General features: G+C 35.4%; 1 protein-coding gene across 3 annotated transcripts in view; it reads right to left on the bottom strand.

Annotated features, from left to right (window-relative positions):
• CYB5R4 (cytochrome b5 reductase 4) overlaps window positions 1-26355 on the bottom strand; it is a 100428-nt gene that overhangs the window by 11504 nt on the left and 62569 nt on the right. For all 3 annotated transcript variants that reach the window (XM_086707341.1, XM_086707340.1, XM_025926129.2), the window contains exons 10-14: window positions 24747-24869; window positions 9503-9643; window positions 7830-7982; window positions 4873-5023; window positions 4480-4566 (exon numbers count right to left, since the gene is read on the bottom strand). In XM_086707341.1, coding sequence (XP_086563467.1) covers window positions 4480-4566; window positions 4873-5023; window positions 7830-7982; window positions 9503-9643; window positions 24747-24869 — 655 coding nt within the window. The remainder of the gene's footprint in view (window positions 1-4479; window positions 4567-4872; window positions 5024-7829; window positions 7983-9502; window positions 9644-24746; window positions 24870-26355) is intronic.

Genomic DNA, 26355 nt, shown 5'->3' with positions numbered 1-26355 from the left:
CCGTTGTGATGATAAAAAATGTTTTCAGACATAAATGTCCCCTAAAGTCATTGGAACAGGGGGGAGAGGCAGATTGAGGTGGCAGACAAAAACTGGTTTAAACTATTTGACACACAGGGGCGCCTGGGTGGCTCAGTCGGTTGGGCGTCCGACTTCGGCTCAGGTCATGATCTCACGGTCCGTGAGTTTGAGCCCCGCGTCGGGCTCCGTGCTGACAGCTCGGAGCCTGGAGCCTGCTTCTGATTCTGTCTCCCTCTCTCTGACTCTCCCCCTTTCATGCTCTGTCTCTCTCTGTCTCAAAAATAAATAACATTAAAATATTCGACACACAGAATGTGCATAATATACTAAGAAGAAAATGTAGTTATAAAAAGTTTAATCAGTAGGTCTACATTATTTAAAATTTTTTTCTAATGTTTTTTAATTTATTTTTGACAGAGAGAGAGAGAGAGAGAGAGAGAGAGAGAGAATGTCAAGCAGGGGCAGAGAGAGACAGAAACACAGAATCTGAAGCAGGCTCTAGGCTCTGAGTTGTCAGCACAGAGCCCAACATGGAGCTTGAACGCATGAACTGTGAAATCATGATCTGAGCTGAAGTCGTTTGCTTAACTGACTGAACTACTCAGGAGCCCTAAGACTACATTATTTAAAAAACAAAATAAAAAGATGAGTGTGTATAAGTGCACACATGTGTGTGTCAGAGAGCGAGACAAGGAGATAGCTTTATTAAAAGAAGGTTTTCTCCAAAAATGACTGTTTTGAAAGGGAAGGGAAAATACCTATTAAATTTATATATTACAGGGTGCCTGGGTAGCTCAGTCGGTTGAGCGTCCGACTTCGGCTCAGGTCATGACCTTGCGGTTCATGAGTTCGAGCCCTGCGTCAGGCTCTGTGCTGACGTCTCAGAGCCTGGAGCCTGCTTCAGATTCTGTGCCTCCCTCTCTCTCTGCCCCAACCCACTCACATTCTGTCTCTGTCTCTCTCAAAAATAAACATTAAAAAAAAATTTATATATTACAAAATGCTGTCCAGAGGTCAATCTCAATGTCAAGCTATCCCGCCCATCAAAAATCATTTTGCAAAAGCTGAGAACTCACAGAGCTAGGGCATTCTACAGGGATGGGACCTCATGCATAACACTGTTCAGAGGTCAAGAGAGAGATAAACGGAATTTAATTTGGATCTCAGTTTACATGGTAATTAACTATAGCTACTACCACACATTTTTGCCTTCTGTTTCCTCTCAAATTTCTTAAGAAAAATAAATGTGTGAGATTTTGCTAGATTTGAAATGTTGTGAATGGAGTCCTAACTACTGGACATATTTGGATAAAATTCAAGTAAGCTGTTCTCTGTTCAAATTTTATATTCAATGACATGGAAACTTGACTGAAATAGAAACATCCCATAAAAGTACTTATAGTGTACCTGTGTTTTGCAATTCTATTAAGTTTAGCAATGTGGGTAAATGAAGAGATACATTCCCTGGATTGTATGAGAAAATAAGCCAACATAGTATCTTGTTCACTGTTGTGCCCCTGTGTAGAGAGGCACATAGCAGAGCTCACATTTATTTAATGAATGAATCAATGTTACAAATACGCTAATTATGGGCTAGGCACCTACACAAACTGTCTCACTGACCCCTGTAGCCAAATAATTCTATGATGTAGGTAATTGATATCCTTATTTCTACAAGCGGAAAAACTGAGGCTCAGTCAGATCAAATAACTTGCCCAAGGTCACAAGGTTAGTAAGCTCCCATTATGCAATGATTTTTCTAAGAATTTCATCTGTTAATATTATCTAGATAAACTTGGAGGACAAGCATAGCATGCTCGCTGAAAATCAGAGTATTAGATCATATCTTAGCCTCAATATCCATCCTATCTGTCCCTTCTTGTTCCACAAGGACTGAGTGGAAGGCTGAGACCTAATCCTACAGAGTAAGGTATTTCACTTGCTTTAACTACAAAATTTAGAAGGATTTTTAAAAAGATATTTACAACCCAATAATTATTTTAATATGTTCAGGTGTCACATTTTGTCATCAGAAACTTTATTACTAAAATTAGGAGTGATACAGGAAAGTCAAGATGTAGGAAAGGATGGTTTAATACATAAAAGATGCCCTTAAATACTAACTAAAATACAGATGTGACTAATTAAAATAACCTTATATTAAATCTGAGTTTTTACTTTCCTTTTTTGTATGGGACTCAACAATAGTGCTAAAAACCCATCAATAAGCCTTTAAGGCTGGGTTTCTCATAAAGCCTCAGAATATGGTAACATTCCTGGTAAACATTCCATACAAGCATGGCCTTTTTGTTTTCCAGTGAGGGCATGACACGAGTCTCCAGGGAGCGGCAATCATACAACACTAGAAGTCCGTGCCAACAGAGTGCCTCAAGCAAGGACAATTATGTCTCCAAGAAGAAGGAGGAGGTTAGCGAGTAGAGAGAGCGAGCACCCAGGAGCATGAGGGGAGGGCAAGAAGAGAAACAGAAGGAGAAGAGGGAGGATAAAGGTAGGCCAGAAGTCAGAGCGCCATCACTTCTCTCAGCAAGCTGGAGAGTCCACTCACCTGGTGAATGCTGTTAGAGCCAGGCATCCAGATAGGAAAAAAAAGGGGCCTTTCCTCACCCTCCATATTCCAGCCTATGCAATCTACCAACCCAAATTATGTAGACCAAAATAAAACAGAATGAAACAAAAGAAAACACACTTTATGTTCAGAGGCCATCTACACATTTCTTTTTACCAAGTACTTCTTAAATCAAGTTTAGCTCCTACTGAAAGTCTAAAAGTACAATGTCTGTTCATGAAAATAATAGCAAATGGATCCTCTCGTACAAGGGAACTATGTTCAAAATTAACTTTGTCAAAACGCTGTCAGAAACATTTTTTTTAAAACAACCCTACAGTTAAAAAGCTTAGCAATGCTGTTTAAATTCTTTTAAATGTTTGATCAGGAAAACAGGAGCTCAGTTAATGCAGAAATGAAACGCATGTACGTAGAGTTCTTCTAAGCCACAATTCAAGTATCTGAGGTAGGCCTTCAGTTTCCAAAGCAGTTACACAATCTTCTCCAATCATCACATTAGCCTTACGAAGTAAGTAGGAAAGATGTCATTATTTCATTTGGAAGATAAAGAGACAGGCCCATAGAGCTAAGTAATTTTTGAGTAAGGTCCAAGCTGGTGAAGGGTAGAATGAAAACCAGAATTTAGGCTTTAGGCTTTGTGGTACATGCCGCTTCTAACTTTCCACTTTCAAAAGTGTGAAAAAGACGCTTGAAAACCTAGGAATTTGTATTTCTTTAAATCATGCTCTAAACTGTCGTACGGCTACCTAAATACAAATACTTTTAGGTTTATGGTTTAAGTATGTAAGAAGACTCAATACTTCAAGGATAAGTGAGTCAGGTCATCTTTAATTTGTGAACGTTATTTATGAAGAGAGAGGGGAAGAGGATGGAAGACAGGAGGGAGGAAAAACGAAAGGTGGCCATTCATTCCCACACCGAGGACGTTCGGAAAGTAGTCACAAGAAACAGAGTCCCAGAACAGCTGAGTTGTTGACATCTTTAACTCGAACTTTCAAAAAGCCTGGAATTTTATCTGTCCTGTACAATCTTAAACATATTTACTTCAGATATTTTGTGTGAAGTCCTTATGAAGTCCTGAATTTCTTAAACATAGCTTTGGATGACTACAGATATGCTTTACAAAGTATGACAGCTCCTCCAATTCACTCTTCCAAACAATACCTTCAGAATTTCCTGCTGCTTTTAACTCTCTTTAGGGGAGATAGGGCATATGCCCATTTCAACTATCTAATTTCAGCTGACTGTGCTAGGGCTTTCTTCAATGAAACAGATTCCCATGCTTTCTCATTCTACCAGAGTTCAGCCTGGCTCGAACTTTTTTCTATTGCCTATGCCAGCATTCCCCAAGGTGAGTACTGAGGACCACCAGTATTAACAGCTATTAATGACTTAATGTAGACAAACAAAAATGAAGAAAATCTTAACTGAACATGCATAAGGAAGCCCCCCTCTAAAGTCACAAAGGCTCTAAGAAATCTTGTAGTAAGGAAATATATTTATTTTTGCTTGATCCATCTTATCACATTTATTTGATTTGCACCCACTATAGCAAGAAAATCTTGAATCATCAAATTGGCTATACTAGATCATTTTCAGTGAAACTCAACTCAGAATAAGTAACACGTTAAAACATAACGCCCAGTATATATTTTTATCAATACATATATGATGTCGTATTAATCTTACCGAACAGTATTTCTTTGGGGGAGGGATATTAACATTACTTGTATTGAGGGAATTATTGATTAGTTTATTTTTTCTTTGACGGGGCTTCCTGGCTAATTAAACACTCCAATCAAAGGAGATAAGGCCTAGACTGACTATAAATTTTTGAATATTTAAGTGCAGAGCTAACACCGGTTTAATACCTTTTATCTTTAAATGCTAATTTCTCCAACTGGCTTCTCCAAATTATATCATCCTCTGTTTTATTGAAGAACATCAGCTTCACTTTCCTTAAAAGAAAAAACAACAACAACTCAAAAAGAACTATTTCAGTTACATTTAAAATATGCATGAATGGAAAAGTCTAAACGTAAACTGGCATGAATGTTTTTTAGTGCCAATTAGGTAACCCAAAGTATCAAAAATAAAAGAATCAAGTTAGTAAAACAGCTAGGACTAGAAGACGTAGGGTAAGGAAATGATAAATGAGGGAATGAGAATACGTCTATTAAGGTCCACTGAGTAATTAATTTAGAATACCTTACACTAATCTAATAGCCTCATAAAGGATAGTAATTAAAGATAAAGTTACATACCTGAGACTGGGTATGTTAGTCAAAGCATAATTCAGTATTTTAACCATTGGTGTGAAGCCTGTTCCAGCTGCCAATAAAAAGAGATCTTCTAATTCTTGGAACTGGGATATTTTAAAACTGCCCTCAGGATTGCTTACGGAAACAAAATCTCCTAAACAATGAAATATAAACTAAATCAGAAGAAAAAAAAAATCAGGGAAACTGACGTTAGCCTAGCTAAATTTAGAACACTGAGGAGTAACAGGATGAATTCATAACTTTCAGACTACATCTTAGTCTTTAAGGTATGTAAGGAGTTTGGGGAATACTCATTAAGCCCCCAAGTATGTCTGGATTATATCCTTATAACCAAATTAATAATGAGGTTTTATGACACTCATTTCCCAACATTATTTTCCCAAACCATCTGGAATCTCTAATTTACAAACCACTGACAAGCACTTAAGTACAAATTCTCAGTAAAGGACTGATTGCTAAACTAAATTATAAGCACCTCAAAAGCAGTGTCTATGTATACCTGTCTTACACAGTACAAGGTGGAGAATATATACTCACTGCTTACATATGGATTCTTAGCCATAGCAATAAAACTAGTAGGAGAGAAAATGGAAATAGAAAAGTATTCTAAAATCTTACGTTAGTAAATGTGCTAACTTCACCTTCATGAAATCTTTGAAAAACCTATTAAAACAACAGCTGTTCTGAATTGAACACCTATAAAAACAAAGCAAGATCAGAAACTGTACTTAGAGCATGCTACTTCTCAATCTAGAATAAAAATATTTGAGCAAAACATTTTCTGTAGTGCATTTTTATATAACCACTATGTACCACTCATATAAGAGAACTGCCTTTAAGACATTTCAGAAATTTTCAATGTAATTTTAAAAATAGAAAAGTTAAACATGTTTTAAAAACAATTTCAAATAATTTGCTTTATTTCTTTAAATGCTTGGATGTTCATAATTTTTCCTTCTTGTCCACAGCGGGATAGTAAGGATATTGCAGTAACTGATGAATTAAGTACTGGAAGGTAACAGAAGCTCCCCGTTATAGTTCAAAAGGACCATAAGATCAGAACATCTTCAGGAAAAAGTCAGCTGGTTGTTTACTAAAGATGCCTCACAGAATGACATTAACTTGATAACTTCTGTCAACAGTCCAGTCCTTCAACGTCATAAAACTAGACTCAGGCAAGATACCGGATTTTAATCAAGTTCACAAGATGTTAAAAGTATACCGGCCAGAACAGCAATTCATTTACAAAAGGCTATCTGTACCTAGTGACCTGAACATCACACACCCCTTCCAGGGTATCTCATTCTCAGTATCAGAACACTTGGAAGGCCAAAATAATCATATAAGAGTTGCTTGGTGAACATGGAGTTGAAACAAACACGTGGATAATTTTATAGCGTAGCTCATTTAAGCCATGATGAGGCTTTCATGAGTTATCACTATCATGCCAGTGTGTCCTTCCAAGGGACACAGGTATTGGGGCCATGTCTAGCTCCCCTGGATGAAACTGAAAAAACACTCATCTTATTTTTTGGGCTTTCCCTTTCATGCTCTAGGCTAAATCTCCACCCTGCTCTGTTCACATGATCTCTATTAAAAGGTTATAATAACACTGGTTCAGTTTCCACATGCTATCTATAATCACATGTCAGGCTACCACAAGATGATAGTCACCTTCACTAGATTTGCAGGGATTCCAAGATTATTTAGGTTCTGATTCATATTCAATATTTTGATCTTTGTAACCAAAGAGGACTAATCATATCCATTATGTAGAGACTGGCTTAACTTCCAGAAAGCAACAAATTTTATTTCCAAATTTTAATGACCTATCTCACTGGCACCTCGATGTTACTGCTAATGCTATGTTAAAAACAGGAAGGGCACTTTTACTGTCAAACAAAAGGCAGTGAAAAGTTGAATGAAGGTACAGAAAAAGGAATAGAAACAGGAACAGGGGTCTTGAAATCACAATAGATTTCATCATAGTCTTTTTATTAATTCTTTCAAAGTACACTTATTGAGAGCATATTATGTGCCAATTGCCATGCTGAGGTATAGGAACTATAAAGATAAGGAAGACAATCTTTACCCTCAAACTCAAAGTTTTGTAAAGAAGGAACGTTATTTATTCTTATCTGAGAACTATGAACAAAGTGTTAGTTACTGAGGGGTTCACGAGAAGGGCGGCTTCTAAAAGAAGTGGTATTTTGTTTGGGTCTTTCAAAAAAAAAAAAAAGGTACCTGACAGGTAGAGGAAGGGCTGATGGGTGTCCTATGTGAGGCAACTGCATGTACCTATGAATGAGGGTGACAAGCTTGTGGAACTCTGAGTAGCATAAGTACTTTGTATTTATACAAGTAGTTACATGAGAGATGCAGCTGGAGAGATCATGAAAGTCTTTATAGGCCATGCAGAGGACTTAACCGTTAAGTAATGGACACCCGTCAGATGTCTCAAAGCTGCAGAGAAACATGATTAAATTTCTCCTCAGGGCAGCTTGGAAATGCAGATAAACAGAAACAGAAGGACTCCATTAGAGGCGACTGAGAGAGAGCAGTTAGAGGTCATGAGGGATGATGAAGGCTTGATCCGAGAAGGTGGCAGAAGGGAAGGAAAAGAAAAGATTAAAAAGCCACTGGGAGGTAGATTCACTGGACCTTAGTGGCTGACTGGATAGGGAGGGAGAAAATGGGAAGATTCAAAGATAACTCAAGCCTCCCGATGGTGTCAAAAATGAACTGTGATGCTATAAATAATAAAGATGAGGAATATGGGAGTAAGGGTAGATTAGGTGGGACAAAAAGAACACGACTTTGGTCTCAGACAAGTTGAGTCTGAGATATTTGATAGACTCCCACATGGATATAACCAGAGGATAAGTATAACACGGGCTCTTATCTAGAACAGAAATGAGGTTTAAAAAAAGAATACGAACCAATCTGAAGCTGATCAAGCTCTGGTGTGAAGAGTCCAGCAGGATAGATTTTGATCAAAAAGTAGATGTATTTATTGTTGAGAAGAACTGGTTCCTTGATCTCTGAGAGTAAGGAATCAGATACAGGTGTATATGGCTTCACAATTTCAGTACCTGGAAAAAGTCATGACACAGAAATTCAATTTTAAAAATCTCAAAAGCCCTGAATAAAGATGAAACATACAAATATTATGATGCTATCACTACATATTGAAAACTGTACATCTAATATGTATATGATTCTAACTACATATTCTCCCTAGAGATGCACACACATACTATATACAGAGAACATGTAGTTAGAATCATATACACATTAGATGTACACACACACACACACACACACACACACACCTGAAGCTTATGCATGCTGAAATAAACTTAACAAATCAATATTTTACCCATCATATAAACAATGTACATTTATTATGTGCAGTATGATAGGGACTCATGGTAATAAATGTAGACATCCATCTATTCCATCAGCATATAAACTTTGTAATGGGCCACAAAAAAAAAAAAAAAAGACATCAAAAGTTTACACAGAGGTGTAAGAAGGTACTTACGTAACAATTTTAATTATGCACCAAATTTTTAACAATGGTTACAGATGGCCATTGGGATTATTGGGTTAAGAAAGGGAAGAATTTCACTTTTTACTTTATACATTTTGAGCTGTTTTAATTTTTTAATATATATTGCTTTGGCAACTGAAAGAAAAAATGTTAATCCAACTACTTCCAACAATATACTATTAAAAAACACGAATCTAATAAGAATTTGTGTTATATTTTAGCTAGCCAAATTCCAAAGAAAGAGGAGTCCCCACACATTTTTAAGACCAGAATTTTATACATGGCTCCTTGACATCTAAAAATTGATCCACCCGTAAAATTATAATACATCGACAATGACCACACTGGGAAGACAGCAGCTACTGACTGACAGCCTGGCACTGGTGATGGTGAGGAGGGAAACTTAATAGTGCTGTGGGAACCTACTGTACCTACCAACCCCCGGCTGGCAGTCTGCTAGACTGACTGCAGGGAAGACTAACTGACATGAGAATGTGACCTTCTGCAGCTTCAGAAGGCCAAGAAAATGTTAGAAGGATAAGAAGGGTATTTGAAATGAGTAAATGAAGTAACTTTAGGATGAAAATGAGGGAGAAAGAATTCAAGTAAGGACTATCTTTATAGAACTTCTTATACTGGCAGCACATGTAAGGAAATCATTTCTAATCATCACTCATTTTCAGTTTTACACATTCAACTTCCGAAATGACACAACCATACGTGGTTACTAAGAGATACTGGGATGTGTTTCTAGTGGCTGTCTCCCTGAAGGACCACTTAGGCACTCCCTCCCCTCTTTCCCTTAGTGTTCTCAGTAATAAGTAACCGTGCTGGTGGAACTCTCTCTCTGACCGGCAGTTTCTTCGCTCCCTACGGTGATAAGGCAGGGCTGCGGCTCCAACACGCAGGAACGCTGCATCTACGAACCTAGAACCTGGCTATTAGTTGCCAGAAGCATTTATTAATAACCTAAATGGTTACTTCCTAAAAGGATTAGTACTGATTTGCAACTGCTAATAAGGAAAGAAACGGTTTCCCCAAAACCTTTATTTACCTTACCTGTAATAGTTAACTTGAGGTAAACATGTTGCCCAACTGGCACCTGAAGATGAGTGCTTGGTGGCAGCATCAGGCAGAAAAGCTTCGTATCATGAGTAACGCCTTCCTTGGAAATTAACCGGCACTTTCTGTAGTATAAACCTAGAAAGTGATTCATTTTCTCTCATTGATAAATAAATTAAATAAAGTAACACTAGACTAAGTGAAAGCACAGATTCAGCTTCTATACTTAGGCAAGCTCAAATTTCACTAAAATGCCTACATGCTTTAAAAATGCATCAGGGGGCCCCTGGGTGGCTCAGTCGGTTGAGTGTCTGACTTCGGCTCTGGTCATGATCTCACGGTTCGTTAAGTTTGAGCCCCATGACGGACTCTGCTGACAGCTAGCTCAGAGCCTGGAGCCTGTGTCAGATTCTGTGTCTCCCTCTCTCTCTGCCACTCCCCCACTCACACTCTGTCTCTCTCTCTCAAAAATAAACATTAACAATAAATAAATAAATAAATAAATAAATAAATAAATAAATATTCATCAGTAGTTTGAATATCTGAAAGTTGGAAATTTTTTCATTTTATTTTCTGAGATATCTATTTTTAAAACTGTAAATACCTCTGTAGTTTGAAAAATGACTTCACTAAGTCTTATTTCCTCATATCTGTAATTATAACATATTAAAAGCATTACATTCTAAGAAATTAAAGCCTAATTTATTTCTTCTTAAATTCATTTTAATAATTTCATTTTTTAAGCCTTATATTCACAGCTATATAATTAAATTACAGATGTGAAAAATATTTGATAATCAACAAATCTATATTCTAAAGTCTTTTCTTACCAAATGGTCTTGAAATTCAAAGTATTTAAGGTTTAACAATATCAGTACTATTAAATAATTTGGAATTATTTCTTTGATAAACACAGGAAAAATATACATTCTATTTCTCTATGTTTATGTATATATGTATATAAATTATATAATTTTAACTGTTAAGAAATGATTACAGCAAAACTTTTATATATAAGGGTGTAAGTTTTCATTATTCAAAAAATTAATTTAAGAGAAAAATGAAAATTCCCAGTTTGTGGTACTAATGTATAAACAAATAAATAGAAAAAAGTATTTCTATAAATTTTGAAAATATTTGAAATTAATATCCCAAGCTCAGGAAATATTATTTGTACATAGAACAAACTAATATCATTTAAGTTAGAAGAACTTGTTATTGGAATTCTGGAAGCATTAACATTTTCACTTACAAAATTCTTTTTTGGACATAAATAGTACACCAGACAGACTGATGATGCTGGTTTGTTTTGTTATTTCCTCTCTTATAAAACAGCATTTACAGAGATGGAAAGGAATTAACTCTGATTTTCTTATCCTAATTATTCTCTCACCTTTTTTTTTTTTTTACACCTAAAAATATTTAAGTAGGTACAGATTTACTCAAGATTTTAGGGGGTGAAGGCCCAACACCTAATAATCAATAGTGAGTGGAAAACTGAAATTCACTTATAATCCTAAGAAATCATTTTGGCCACAGTATCATCCAATTTCTCATGTTCCCTTGTCCCTGTGGGCCCTAAAGACCCCAGTCACTAAATCTTTCCACTTGCTTCCATGGTAGCTCAGCACGCACCTAAGTTTCGAGTATAGCACTGCACACCAAAACCAAGGGGCACTCTTTGGGTCACCTCATTCTAGTGCCAGGGCATAGCTTGGACCAGACTACAGCTAAAGGAATCACTGTAAAGTTATCCTAGAGCACCTAATCCAGTATTCAACTGACAAAGGATCAATGGACATAGGCTTACCCACAAGGAGAAATGCAGGTTCAAGTGATCTCCTTGTCCCTTCCTTTCTGGGACTCAGAGTGAGAATACAATCAGAGATCCATGTACTATATGTCTAAACATTTACAAGTTATAAATTAGATGAATAACTGTTAAATAATGTCCTAGCAGGTGAGGTTTAAATTCAGGATTCTTGAATTTCTCGGAGTTCCATGCAGGAAGATGGCAGAGGATGGGAGCTGCACCCCCACTGACTGGCTATGGCCTGCCCCCCTTCTCCTCTCACCCCCCACCCTGTCTGACACTGAGTGGAGCTTTATGTGGGTGTGGATACACATCCCCTATGTTTAAGCTCATCTACTTGCTTTCCTCATAAACAGCCTTGGCCACTCCTTGAATGCAATCGGATCTGAGGACATGTGAGCATGAATTCTGGCTCAGAGTGCAGTATTGAAGGAAAGAGGGTGAACAGTAGGTGGACATTTCTTGGCCCTGCACACTTCTCATCCTATGGGAGGGGTGTGACTGGAAGAGAGCCACTGGGGAGTTTTCCAAGTCTGGAGTCCAGGGCAAGTGCCTGTCTTGCCTAGGCCTAAGGGCCTTAGTGCTTTCTTATAATGAAATGTAATCATGCCCTTCTGAAAACTTTACTGATGGATGAAAAGGTTCATCCTCTGATGACAATGCCAACTCTAGTGTCTGCCAGAAAGGATGTGCTACAGGAAGTATGCATCTCTTCGATTATATTTAAAACACAACAAAACCCTGGGTTACAGTAATTTACTGATACTTTTTGTTAGAGTTCATAGAGTATTCTTGCTATTTAACACCAACGAAATAATTTCAACATCTTGCCTATAAGTCTGCTATAATTTCAAAGAACATCCAGATTCTAAAAATTTCAGAAACATTTAAGGAAGCTTTTATCTTTTAATTATACTGAAGAGAGAGACAGCATAGACAGATGGCCCTAAAACATAGGAGGAAAAAAGACTATGAAGCAGATGTGCTGACTAGTTCAGTCTGCACAATGCCATCATTTAAGTGTCAGGTTTTTGGCTTCGTGAGCATAAATAATTAGACAAGAAAATGAGAAACTGAAGTAAATATAAGATGGTGAAACAAAAGCATGCGACAGAATAGTTTCCATCCCAAACACCTCACTTCTTTTAATAACATACATATGATATCACTCAGGGTAATACTGAAATACTAAGGCCAATATGATAATTTGGGCATACTCTTTCCTTCTGGTTGAAAAGAAACATGAAAAACACGTTTCTTCTGTTCTTCTAAAGAAAAGAATTTCACAAGGCTAAAATCCAGATGAAGTCTTCAGTGGGAGAAGGAGCAGAGAGAGAACCCTGGTTTACGAGTTCACACCGCCATCAATCTGGTCTTCGACTCCTACTCCAACTTAGCATACTTTTAAAGCACCTATCCACTCTTATTTTCCCTACTGGAAACAGAGGCTTGTAGAAGGTAAATAGCTTGTGCAAGGTCACAGAGCAGCTGGAGAAGATGTGGAAAGAGGCAAGAAGTTATTAATGAGTTTCTTACCCCAGTTCATAAGCTTTGTTCAAAAAGTGTGAGAACCACTGTTCAACACTAGCTTATGGCTCTTTAGTGCCTTCCTCCCCATTCTAACTATGTCAGTACAAGCACAAATTTATAGATTATCCTTCTATCCTTTACAAGTTCCTACTATATAATGTACAAATTAAGGAATCAGTTCAGCAAGTCAAGATTCATCCCACATATATCTCTTTTTGAGTATCCCCATTCTCTTCTGTTTTGATCGATGATACTTCTTCTTAGCACTCATTACTACTTTCAATCACCTAAATGTCATTTACTTACCTCCTAATTTGCTATCTATCTTTACTCATCGATTCCTCCCAGATCTTCCTGAACAACATAGGGCAATCAGTTAGTGGGACTACATACTTAAAAATGCAGTCTTGGGGGAAAAAAAACAACCCAAAACATACTAACATCTATAATACTTAAAAATATATGTACGTACTAAATATGTCCATACAGGAAAAAAAAACACAACTTACAGCCATTCAATCCAACAAACATTTCACTTAGAATCTGTCACAGTTCATACTGTAGGGGCCTTGCTAGCCATCTGTTTGTGCCAAGACAGTAACCTTGATGAGCAGTGAACCTTGATAAGCAGTGAACCTGACTGCACGGATGATGTTTAGAAAACTTCAGTATAAACTATTTTCAAGCACTGTACAAATGTATAACATTTTGACTACTGATAAAATAATTCAAACTTATGAAGTCATTAGAATATCTTCCTATACTGAAGAAATAACAAATTTGAGTTATACTACTTTTCTTTTTTAAGCTTATCTATTTATAAAATAGAAAGAGAAAGAGAAAGAGAAAGAGAAAGAGGAAGAGAAAGGGAAAAGGAAAGAGAAAGAGAGAGAGAATGCCAGCCAGGCACAGGGCTTGATGTCACGGACTCATGAGATCATGACCTGAGCCAAAATCAAGAGTTGTACACTTAACCAACTGAACCACCCAGGCGCCCTGAGTTATATTACTTTTAAAAGAGTTACATAACTGCATTTATTTTGTTGTTTTTAAAAAATTATTTAGGCTTTTCACTAATTTTGATAAAACTTGCACGTAATCTCTAGTAGTACAGTTTTAATATCCTCGCCCAAACCATTCTTGTATATATGAATAAGAATACATTCACAACCTGTCTTCCAACGCTAAGGATGACAGTTATCTGTGGGCATACATCTGTCTCTTCATATACTGGGGTAAAACACAATGAAGCAGAATGCTCAAAAACTGAGAATTTTCATACATAATTGGTAATTTAGTAATATCAAACTGATAATAAAACACAGATTCCTCTGTCTTAGCTGTTAAAAAAAAAATTCCTAAAGTTATACTAAGATGTTTTACTACCTTAGACTGATGAGAATTAAATCTTTCAAAGTGAGGATTTTGTGGAGTTAAACAGTAACAGTGAACAGTAGTAGAAAGGTGGCTCTTTCTCCAAGACTAGATTCAATGGAGTCTCAGACCACACACCATTTAGCAAGACTGTCACTAAACTGGAACACTTCTATATCCATCACCTTTCTTGTCTCGTTCCACAACTAATAATGCAGCCAAACTGTATACTCAAGTACCTGAATCACCTGAATTCTAAGGTTTTAAACTTCTTCCATTTATCTCTTAACACAATAAATAATTTCTTACACAGTTACAGTCTGCCCCATCTATTCTGTGTTTCTTCAGATTTCACGCTTGGGCCATTTTGATAGAGATGAAAATAAGACACAAGATGCGAAAGCATTCTATGGTTACTGAGTGTAGGACAACTTCATGCCTGCTGGGTAGAGGAGATAATTTAAGAGAACAAAGCACAAGAAGTTTTTCTTTGCTATTTTCAGTATTTCTTCATTTCTAGTACTTTTGAATGCTTATTTTAGACAGCAAAGAAACATGGATGTACAGGCAAAATTTGGGGAGCAATGAGGAGGTGGTTCTTCCTACACCTTCAAGAAGGTCTGTTCCATTGAGAGCAAGCAGCTTGCCTGCAGAATCATGGGCCTACAGAAAGTCTCAATTAAATGATTGCTTACAGTATGTCAACAAGCACATTTATGAGTACAGACAGTAGTACCTCAGTGTGTGTGTGTGTGTGTGTGTGTGTGTGTGTGTGTGTGTATGTGGTTTTTGTAGTTAAGAAGCTATTATGAGGTGCACCTGGGTGGCTTAGCATCCAACTCTTGATTTTCAGCTCAGGTCACGATCTCATGGTTTGTGGGTTTGAGCCGTGTCATCGGGCTCCACACCAGGCATGGAGCCTGCTTAAGAATCTCTTCCTCCCTCACCCTCTGCCCCTCTACAACCCACATGCATGCTCTCTTTCAAAAAATAAAAACTAATAATAAAATTTAAAAATTTTTAAAAAGAAGCTGTTATGAAAGTATAGGTCAAACCACGTAAAACTGTCAAGTTTCCTAGGTTAAAAATAGAGTATCAGCAATTTCACATAGTTCAACTTACATTAAAAAGACAGTTACAGATTCAATAAATATATTTAACATAAAGGTTTATAAGTGGCTACTGACATCACAATTATGACAAAAATTTAAAAATTCTTTTTTACAATTTTGTATCCCAATATTCATGTACTGAGTTGTTTGCTGGCAAATCTTTAATACTAACTTTAGTGATCAAAGTCCCCACAGTAAAGGTAACTGCATTAAAATAAAATTTTAGGTTGGGTATAGAAACCCAATTACCTATCAGTTTCTGAACCTTGACAGACAAACAAGTTCCTCACCATCTCACACACACACACACACACACACACACACACACACACACACACAACTATTTGCTCATAATTGTCATCTTGGGGGGAAAAGTGGGAGGCATCCAACTTATAAGTGGTAGTCTAGTCCCACTGATAAACAGTTTAAAATATCACCTATTACATTTGGATTAAAGGCAAAAATGAAGTAGTTTTCTCTTCCCTAATTATGTTCTTTGCTCTATTTTAATCTTTTGTATAAGTAAATTCTAGATTTGACATGAGAAGGTACTGCATTAAGTCTTCAACTTACATATCATTTCAAACAACAATTCTTTTAGTTAAGACATTTCAGTAAGAGGAAGCCAGCATGCTAGTATCATAAAGTCAATAATTTCAACAAACTGAAAACCTAGGAACCACGTGATGGACTATAACCATTTTATGTTACTGACAGCAAGTTAATCACAATAATTTGATGATATAAGTATTCAACTTTGCTAGTGAATAAAATAATCTACAATTTCTGTCACCATTTAAGGAGGGGAAAGTAAGAAGAAATTATCTTTGCTAATTCAGTCAAATAAATAAAAGTATCCCCTAAACTCTTAGTCATTTTCCAAGGTGAAAAACTTAATTCAATGAAAAATACATGCACTGCTCCAATTTTAGACAAGAAAGCTAAAGCTAACCATGGTGGTTCATGACTCAAGCAGAAATGTATGACAGAGACAAAAGAGTTTCTAGAAGCCTCAGGAAATTATAGAGAAAACCTGAGAGATACTCATTCTAACAATTTCCAAACAGAGGTCACTCTTAGTTCCTAGCGTCATTTATTTCTTGGGCTTGGCTTTTATCTGGTTTGCCATGATTTTTCAATCACTAGATAGATCATTTCAGGGGAAGAGATTTCACTTTAATAGTATCTCTTTTCATCATCACTATCTTTTATCTATTTTCTTCTGATCTGCTAGATCACACTATTATTTCTCTATGTTCTTTCTCCCTTCCTAATACCACAATAAAAGAATTCTATTTGACTTTTCCTCACTCATGGCCTACATTTTTCTTTCTCTACAACCTGCAAAATACCTAGCACAATAAGTACCTAGGAACAATCTGAAGCTCTTCCTGGAAAACCCTTCATAGTTTCTTATTACTTTTTTGAGAGTTACTTTCACAACATTGCTTGAAATTTGCTTCTTTCAGGGAGTCATTCACAAATTCATCAGCATCTGTTCACTTGGGGTTACCTCAGAATATGTTCAGGTTGTACTAGAGAACTGGCTGTTGCTAGTCTGTCTCTTTATAAAAAAGTACTCTTCAATCTCATGTCAGTGTATGTTCTTCCACTTGGGAAAATAATTCACATTGTGCCTAAAACAGCCTTCTAGTCACAACATATACTCAAAATAACACTGATACTTTACTGAAATTAAATATTATCCACAAATATATCTTTATAGTTTTAAATATTTATAATATTAAAAAAAATTCAAATATTTATTTATTTTTGAGAGACAGCATGGGGGAGGGGCAGAGAGAGAGGGAGACACAGAATCCAAAGCAGGCTCCAGGCTCTGAGCTGTCAGCACAGGGCCCAATGCGGGGCGTGAACTCACGAACTGCGAGATCGCGACCTGAGCCACAGTCAGATGCTTAACCAACTGAGCCACCCAGGCACCCCTATAATAATTTTAAATATTTAAAGATGCTACAGTGAATATATGCAGTTAATTCCTCCTAACTCCCCTAAAAAAATAGTGAAGTTTTTTTTTTCTTTTTTTTCTTTTTTTTTTGTGGGGAGAGGAGGTTGTTCGATTGTTTTGTAAGGCATAAGACTACAAGGACCGAAAGAATGGAAATTAAAAAATGCAACAAAACTTTAGGAGCTGACAAGGTAAAGAGATAACTAGTAACTAGTAACTAGTATTGATTCAACAGACTCAATAAAGCTGAATCCTAAACTAGAAGTAAAGAAAGCCAGACTCAACTCATTTATAACAAAAAAAAAAAAAAAAATCCCCAAAGTTTCAGGAATTGGCAGGACCAATTATCTCTGGAATTAGAGTGAAGATGGAGCTGAAACCACCTTCCAGATGTTCTTATAAGAAATCTCCCATCTCTCACCCTTTATGAAATCCTGCCCTACTTATAATAGACACATATTGGCCCTCTCCTATTCTGGCAAAATATTAGAAGTTTACTCTCTAGAGTGGGTAAAACAACGGGTCTCTGGATTGGGTATACGTTACAAGCCTGAACTGTGTCCCCCTCAATTTTCCTATGTTGAAGTTGTAACTCATAATGTGTCTGTATTTGGGGATAAGTTATTTTAGAAGGTTAAATAAGTGAAAATGAGGTCATTAGTGTGTGATCCCTAATACAGTATGACTGATGTCCTTGTAAAAAGAGGCAATGAGGGGCACAGACACATGAAGGGAAGACCATGTGAGGATGGCCATCTACGAGTGAAGGAAAGAAGTCTCAGAAGAAACCAACTCTGCTAACACCTTGATCTTGGACTTCTGGCCTCTAGACTGAGAAAAATTTGTTAGGCCACCCAGTTTGTGGTACTTTGCTATGCAAATACCCTAGCAAATTAATATAGTATACTAGATAACAAACAAATAAAAGAAATTAAATTTACAGACACTCAGCCCACTTTCCCCATAAGACTTTTGAAATTTTGAGTGCAAAGTAGGACACTGTCTACTCTTAAGACTTTGCAAAATACTGGCATCGAACTTCTTCCAAGGAAGCGACCCATCCATATAGGTAATATTATTGTTAACAAGTCTCACCCACATGCACAAAGTTTCTAAGCAGCTTTTAGAGTTCCACCCCCAGATATATGAGCAGGTAGTCAGGGATCAAAAGACATTCAAAGAAAGCATCTAATATGGAAGACAAACTAAAACAAACAAACTTTGGGGACACAGGTTAAATAGGGACAAGGAAACTCTAAAACTCTGTCAGTAACTCTTAAAAAGATAAGAGAGGCTGTGAAGAACATGATACTAAAACAAAGGAACAGAAATGAAAAGGGTTCTTAGAAGTTAAAAATATGATAGTAGAAATGAGTAAGTCAATAGAAGAACTGAAAGACACAGCTAAAGAAATCACCCAACAAAATATAGAACAAAAGGACAAAATTGAAAATAAGAGAGAAAAGATGAGCTATTTAGAAGACTTATTTAAAAAGGCTTCAAATAAGAATACTTCTTATTCTGGACAGCAAAAAACAGACTATGAAGACAAGGAAAATCAATATTTCCCAGAACTGTAGGTCTTAAGTTTCTATAATGAAAAATAACACAAAGGATAAAGAGCCAGTAAGATAAATGACAACAGACCCACATTAAGGCATATCATATTGTGAAATTTTAAAACTCTTGGATCGGGTCACCTGGGTGGCCAAGTCGATTTGCCTCTTGGTTTCAACTCAGGCCACGCTCTCACAGCTTGTGGGTTTGAGCCCTATGTCAGGCAGGTTCTGCACTGTCAGCATACAGCCTGCCTGGGATCCTTTCTCTCTCCCTCGCTCTCAAAATAATAAACTTAAAACAAACAAACATAGAGGATGTCATTATGTGAAAATTCATCAAGTGGAACACTTATAATATGCATTCTCTTTTTATAAATATGTTATACTAAGATTAAAAACCTAAAAAATAAACAAAAAATAGAAATGAATGAAGAAATGAAATGAAGGAAATGAATTACATCTTTTAGGAGTAAACTGAGAAAATGGCTTAAATAAACAGAAAAACAATAAACATGTTGTCTTTAATATAAAAAAAAAGGTGATGTGCATATGAGGCATAAACTTAAACTTGTTTTTGCACCTTTCATAAAAAGGAACCTGAAGGAGTAAATGGTTGAACAACAGTCTAAGAACAAGTAGGCTTCCCTATTCAGATATCACTACCTAATAACTTTGTAATGCCTAAACATTAGATAGTAGAGACTAAAATTTAATCTCTATTAAAAAAAGAGTTTTCCAAGCAAGTAAGAGCCAAAGGAGTTCATGATCACTAAACTAGCCTTACAAGAAATGTTAGAGAGACTTCATTAAGCTGGTAAGAAATGGCACTGATTAGTAGCAAGAAAATATATGAAAGTATAAATTTCATCGGTAAAGGTAAATATATAACAAAGGTAGTAGATTAATCACTTATAAAGCTAGTATGAAGGTTAATGACAAAAGTGATAAAAACAACTGCAACTTCAATAATTACTTAAGGTTTACACAAGAAAAAAGTTCTTGTTAAATGTAACATCAAAAATGTAGAGTTGTAGAATGCATTCAAACTTAAGTTATCAATTTAAAATAGACCATTACAAATATAGATTTTTGTATGTAAGCCTCATTCATGGTAACCATAAAGCAAAAACCTATAGTGTAAACACTAAAGATAACAAAAAAGGAATCTACATATAATACTAAGGAAAGTCATCACATCATAACGGAAGAGAGCAAGAAGAAAGGAAGTACAAAACAATCAGAAAACAATTAACAAGATGGCAAAAAGTACATACCTATCAATAATCATTTTAATGTAAATAGACTAAATTCTCCAGTCAAAAGACATAGAGTGGCTGAATGGATTAAAAAACAGGATCCATCTAAACACTGCCTATAAGAGACTCACTTCAGATAGACACATACAGATAGAAAGCAAAGGAATGAAAAAAGGAATTTCCATGCAAATGGAAACCCAAAGAAAGCTGAGTTGGCTATACTTCTATCACACAAAATAGACTTCAAAACCAAGACCGTAATCAGAGACAAAGACAGCATTATATAATGATAAAGGGGTCAATCCAAAAAGAGGATATAACATTTGTAAATATTATATACCCAACAGAGGTTAGAGTATCTAAATATATAAAACAAATATTAACAGACCTAATTGGGAGAAATTGACAATACATTAATAGTAATGGACTTCGATATGCCACTTACACCGGAAAGGAAATCAATAAGGAAACACTGGCCTTAAATGACACATTAGGCCAAACTGATTTAATAGATATATACAGAACACTCCACCCAAAAGCAATAGAATATGCATTCTTCTCAAGTGCACACAGAACATATGTTAGGCCACAGAACAAATTTTAAATCATATCAAACACCTTCTCCAACTATAATGGTATGAAACTAGAAATCAATTACAAGAACAAAAGTGAAAAATTCACAGATGAATTTTTGGAGATGAAACAGCATGCTTGAACAATCAATGGGTCAACAAATAAAAGAAGAAATCAAAAAAACTTTGAGACAAATGAAAAGGAAATACAACATATCAAAATATGGGATACAGCAAAAGCAGTTTTCTAAAGGGAATTTCATAGTACCAAATGCCTACCTCAATAAATGAAAACAATCTCAAAAAAACAACCTAACTTCATATATCAAGGAACCAGGACAAAAAGAACAAATGAAGCACTAAGATAGTAGACGGAAAAAAACATTAAATATCAGAGCAGAAATACATGAAACAGAGACTAAAAACACAATAAAAGAGATCAATGAAACTAAGAATTGGTTCTTTAAAAAGATAAATAAAATTGGATAACCATTAGCTAGACTTAAAAAAAAAAATTAGGGCTCAAATAAAATCAGAAATAAAAGAGATGATATTACAACTGGTACCACAGAAATGTAAAAGATCATAAAAGAATTCTATGAATAATTATACACCAACCAATTGGACAACCTATGGGATGTATTTAAATTCCTAGAAACATACAATCTTTCAGGACCTAATCATGAAAAAATAGAAATTCTGAATGAACCAATTACTAGTAAGGACTGAATCAGTAATTTAAAAACCTGCCAACAAACAAAGTCCAGGACCAGATATCTTCACTGGTGAATAATACCAAACATTCAAAGAAAAATTAATACCAATCCTTCCCAAAAAAAGAAAAGGAAGGAATGCTTCTTAACTCATTTTACAAGGCTAGTATTACCCTAATACGAGACAAGGACACCAGAAGAGATGAAAATTACAGAACCAGTACCATGATGAACATAAATGTAAAAATCCTCAACAAAATATTAACAAACTGATCTCAACAATACATTAAAAGGATTATACACCATGGTAAAGAAGGATTTATTCTAGGGATACGAGAATGGTTCATCATCCACAAACCAATCAATGTGATAACACTACATTAATAGATGGAAGACAGAAACCATACGATTATCTCAACAGATGCAGAAAAAGCATTTCACAAAATTCAACACTCACTTATAATAAAAACTTTTAACAAAGTGGGTAGAAAGGGAACACACCTCAACATTAATAAAGGCTGCTAATGACAAGCTCACAGCTAAAATCATATTCAATGGTAAAAAGCTGGTCAGGAACAAGAGAAGGATGCTGACTCTCCCACTTTTATTCAACATAATATTGGAAGTCCCAGCCAGAGCAAGAAAAAGAAATAAAAAATACCCAAATTAGAAATGAAGAAGTAAAACTGTCACTATTTGTAGATGACATATTACATATTTAAAAAAACCCTAAAGATTCTACCAAAAAACTGTTAGAAATAATAATTGATGTTACAGGATACGAAATTAATATACAAAAAAATATGTTGCATTTCTGTACACTAATAATGAACTATCAGAAAGAGAAATTGAGAAAACAATCTCATTTAAAATTGCATCACAAAGAATAAAACCTAGATGGTAAAAGACCTGTAGTCTGAAAAGTATAAGATATAGATGGTAAAAAATTAAGATGACACAAATGGAAGGAAATACTACGCTCATGAATTGGAAGAATCCACAAAAATTTTTAAAATGTCCATACTCCCCAAAACAATCTACACATTCAGTGTAATCACTGTCAAAACACCAATAGCATGTTTCACAGACCTAGAACAAATAATCCTAAAATTTGTATGAAATCACACAAAAAAACTCAGATAGCCAAAGCAATCTTAAGAAATCTTAAATCTTAAGAAAGAAAGCTAGAGGTACCATACTCCCCTTTTTCACTATTCTACAAAACTATGGTAAACAAAACAATATGGGAGTCATAAAAACAGACATATAAATCAATGGAAGATTATAGAGAGCCCAGAAATAAACCTACACATATATGTAAATTAATTTATGACAAAGGAGGCAAGAATATATACAATGGGGAAAGGACAGTCCCTTTAGGTAAATGGTGCTGGGAAAACTGGACAGCCATATACGAAATAATGAAACTAGACTAGTATCTTATAACATATACGAAAACTAAAGTAGATTAAAGACTTGAATGTAAGACCTGTAACAAGAAGAAGAAACCAGATGGTAAGCTACTTGCGATCCTGGCAATGATTTTTTGAAGCTGACATCAAAGGCAACAAAAGCAAAATTAAAGTTAGACACTACATCAAACTAAAAAGCTTCTACAAGGGGCCCCTGGGTTAAGTCAGTTAAGCATCTGACTTCGGCTCAGGTCACGGTCTTGCAATTTGTGAGTTCGAACCCCACGTCAGGCTCTGTGCTGACAGTGTAGGTCTGCTCTGGATCCTCTGTCCCCTCTCTCTGCCCCTCCTCTCTGTTTGCTTGCTCTCTCAAAAATAAATAAAATAAACTTTTAAAATAAAATAAAAAGCTTCTACAATAATAGAAAACCACCAACAAAATGAAAAGGCAACCTGCTGAATGGGAGACAATATTTGCAAATCATATATGTGATAAAGGGTTACGATCCAAAATATATAAAGAACTGATGCAACTCAATGGCAAAAACACAATCTGATTAAAAAACAGATTAAAATCTAAAAATAAAATTCAGGGAACCTAAAGAGACATTTTCCAAAGAAGACATACAAATGGTCAACAGGTGCATAAAAAGGTACTCAGCATCACCAATCACCAGGGAAATGCAAATCAAAACCACAATGAGCTGTCACCTCACACCTCTGAGAACTGACATTCTCAAAAACACAAAATAAGAGTTGCATAAGGGTACCCTTGTGCACTGTTGGTGGGAATCTGAATTGGTGCAGCCACTATGGGAAACAGAATGGAGTTTGTCAAAAAATTAAAAATACAACTACCATATGATCCAGTATTCCACTTCTAAGTATTTATCTGAAGAAAACAAAAATATAATATAAAATATTAATATAAAAAGATACATGCACCTCCCCATAGCCAAGATATGGAAACAAGTTAAGTGTCCACTGATAGATGAATGGATAAAGAAGATGTGGTATATATATTTATATACATACATACACACCACACACATACATATACATACACACACACAATGGTATACCATCCAGCAGTTTTAAAAAAGAATAAAGCCTTGTCAGCTTGTCATTTGGACAATATGGATGGACCCTAAGGATATTATGCTAAGTGAAATAAGTCAGACAGAGAAAGACAAACATGTATGATTTCTTTTATATGTGGAATCTAAAAATCAAAACAAAACAAATAAACTCAAGCTCACTGATACAGAAAACAAATTAGTGGCTGTCAGAGGCAGGGGTCAGGGTTGGGAAAAATAGGAGAATGGGTTAAAAGGTAAATAAATCATGGGGATATAATTTACTACATGGTGACTAATAGTACAGTAATGAATATTTGAAAGTTGCTAAGTAAGTAGCTCTTAAAAGAACTCATCACAAGAAAAAAATCTGTCGGTGACAGATGTTAACTAGACTTACTGTGATGATCATTTCATAGTGTATACAAATATCGAATCATTACATTACACACCAGAAACTAGTATATGTTATATGTCAATTATACCTCAATAAAAGAAAACAAAGAGGAGAGGTGCCTGGGTGGCTCAGTTGGCTAAACAGCCAGTGTCAGCTCAGGTCATGATCTTGGGGTTCATGAGTTCGAGCCCCATGTCAGGCTCTGTGCTGACAGCTCGGAGCCTGGAGCCTGCTTTGCATTCTCTCTCTGTCCCTCCCCTGCTTGCACTCTGTCTCTTTCTCTCTCTTAAATAAACATTAAAAAAAATTTTTTTTTAAAAAAGGAGTAAAAAAGACACTATGTTCTTTCTCAACTTCTTAAAGGTTCATCTCAAAATGGCCTTCCAAATTCTGGTACAGTTGTACTACTGACAAAATATTTTCATGAACAGAGGACTCAAAATAACAGCACAGCGTACCTGTATCTTTCCTTGGAATAAGTGAATTATGATTCTCGAGGGGGTGACCAAGACGTTTCCAAGAAGCATTCTCTTTTTTCTTTAGGACAATTTCTATTTTTCCCACATTCTCAACAACCCGCACTGAAAAGATAAATTCCGTTTGTATTCATTGAAACTAAATATAATACATTATTCTAAAATCAATCTTTCTCAAACAATACAAATGTCCTGATCTGATAGGAATAACAGGGATCATTAGTAAGACTTTGTATACATATCAAAATTGTTTATGCCTTATGTGATGTTAAATCCAGTTTAATTTACTTTATGATTCAAGTTAACTTCTTTCAAACTGATTTATCAAGGGCCAAACTAATATGTATTGACAGTTCTCATATAAGCTCAAATATAGACATGGCAAGTAATTAACACATAGCTAAAAACCAAAACAAAAAAGGAAGGGGCTGGCTGACATATAAATTAGTCATTGAATGGACTCATAAGAGCAAATTTAATTTATTTATACTCTTAACATTTCTCAATTGAGATTTGAGAGGTTCTTATGATTAAATTCAGTAGATCAATACTGAGCCTAGTAAACACAGAAAAAGCCTCATGAATCACTAAAAAGTGCATATGAATCTTAAATAATTAAAAACCCTTTACATTATCTTTTTATTTTTGACTTTTTAAGATAGTGCAGAATATATGGGTATAATAATGAGATATAGACTTTACATATTGATAAAATTTTATGAATTGAATATGCTTTTGAAGACCTAAAGTATATTTCATTTTGTCTTTAGAAACATTCTATTCTTTTTCACTGTAAACACATAATTCAATAGCAATTTAACAATAACTTTTTAAGATAGATTAGTCAAATACATTCATTTCAATGAACATTCATTGATTTGAAGCTTAACAAATACGGAAACATGGTCCTTGACTTTATACAATTTACAGAGTTTACTATGTTATATGGAAAAAAAGAAGGCACAGAACCAGTATAGGGTACTCTGACAGTACTTTAAAACAAGAAAGGACTAATATTTAAAAAAGTATATATATTTACAGATATATGTGTACATATCTCTAATGAAGTATTCAGCCTTAAAAAAAAAAAAAAAAAAGGAAATCCTTCCATTTGCAACAAAACGGATGAACCTGAAGGCATTATGTTAAATGAAATAAGCCAGACAGAGAAGACAAATGCTGCATGGTATCACTTATATGTAGAGTCTTAAAAAAAAAAAAAAAAAAGAAAGAAAAAAGAAAAGGTCATGTACTCCTATAAACAGAGAGTAGAACGGTGGTCGCCAGTGGCTAAGGGTAAGGTGTGGGGAGAAGATGACAAAAGCATACAAACTTTCAGTTAAGATATGAATAAGGTCTGAAGATCTAATGTATAATTATGGTAACTACAGTTGATAATACTGTTCAATTCCAATTTGCTAAGACAGTGGAACTTAAGTGTTCTCACATACACACAAACAGTAAATATGTGAGGTGATGGATGTGTTAACTTGATTTTTGGAATTCTCTTACAATGTATACATATATCAAATCATCATGCAATTAAATATATTATAATTTTGTCATTTATACCTCAATAAAGCTAAAAGCA

Source organism: Puma concolor, chromosome B2, assembly GCF_028749965.1.
Source record: "Puma concolor isolate L17-30 chromosome B2, mPumCon1.1.hap2, whole genome shotgun sequence".
NCBI lineage: Eukaryota > Metazoa > Chordata > Mammalia > Carnivora > Felidae > Puma > Puma concolor.
This window is presented reverse-complemented; position numbering and strand designations above follow the sequence as displayed.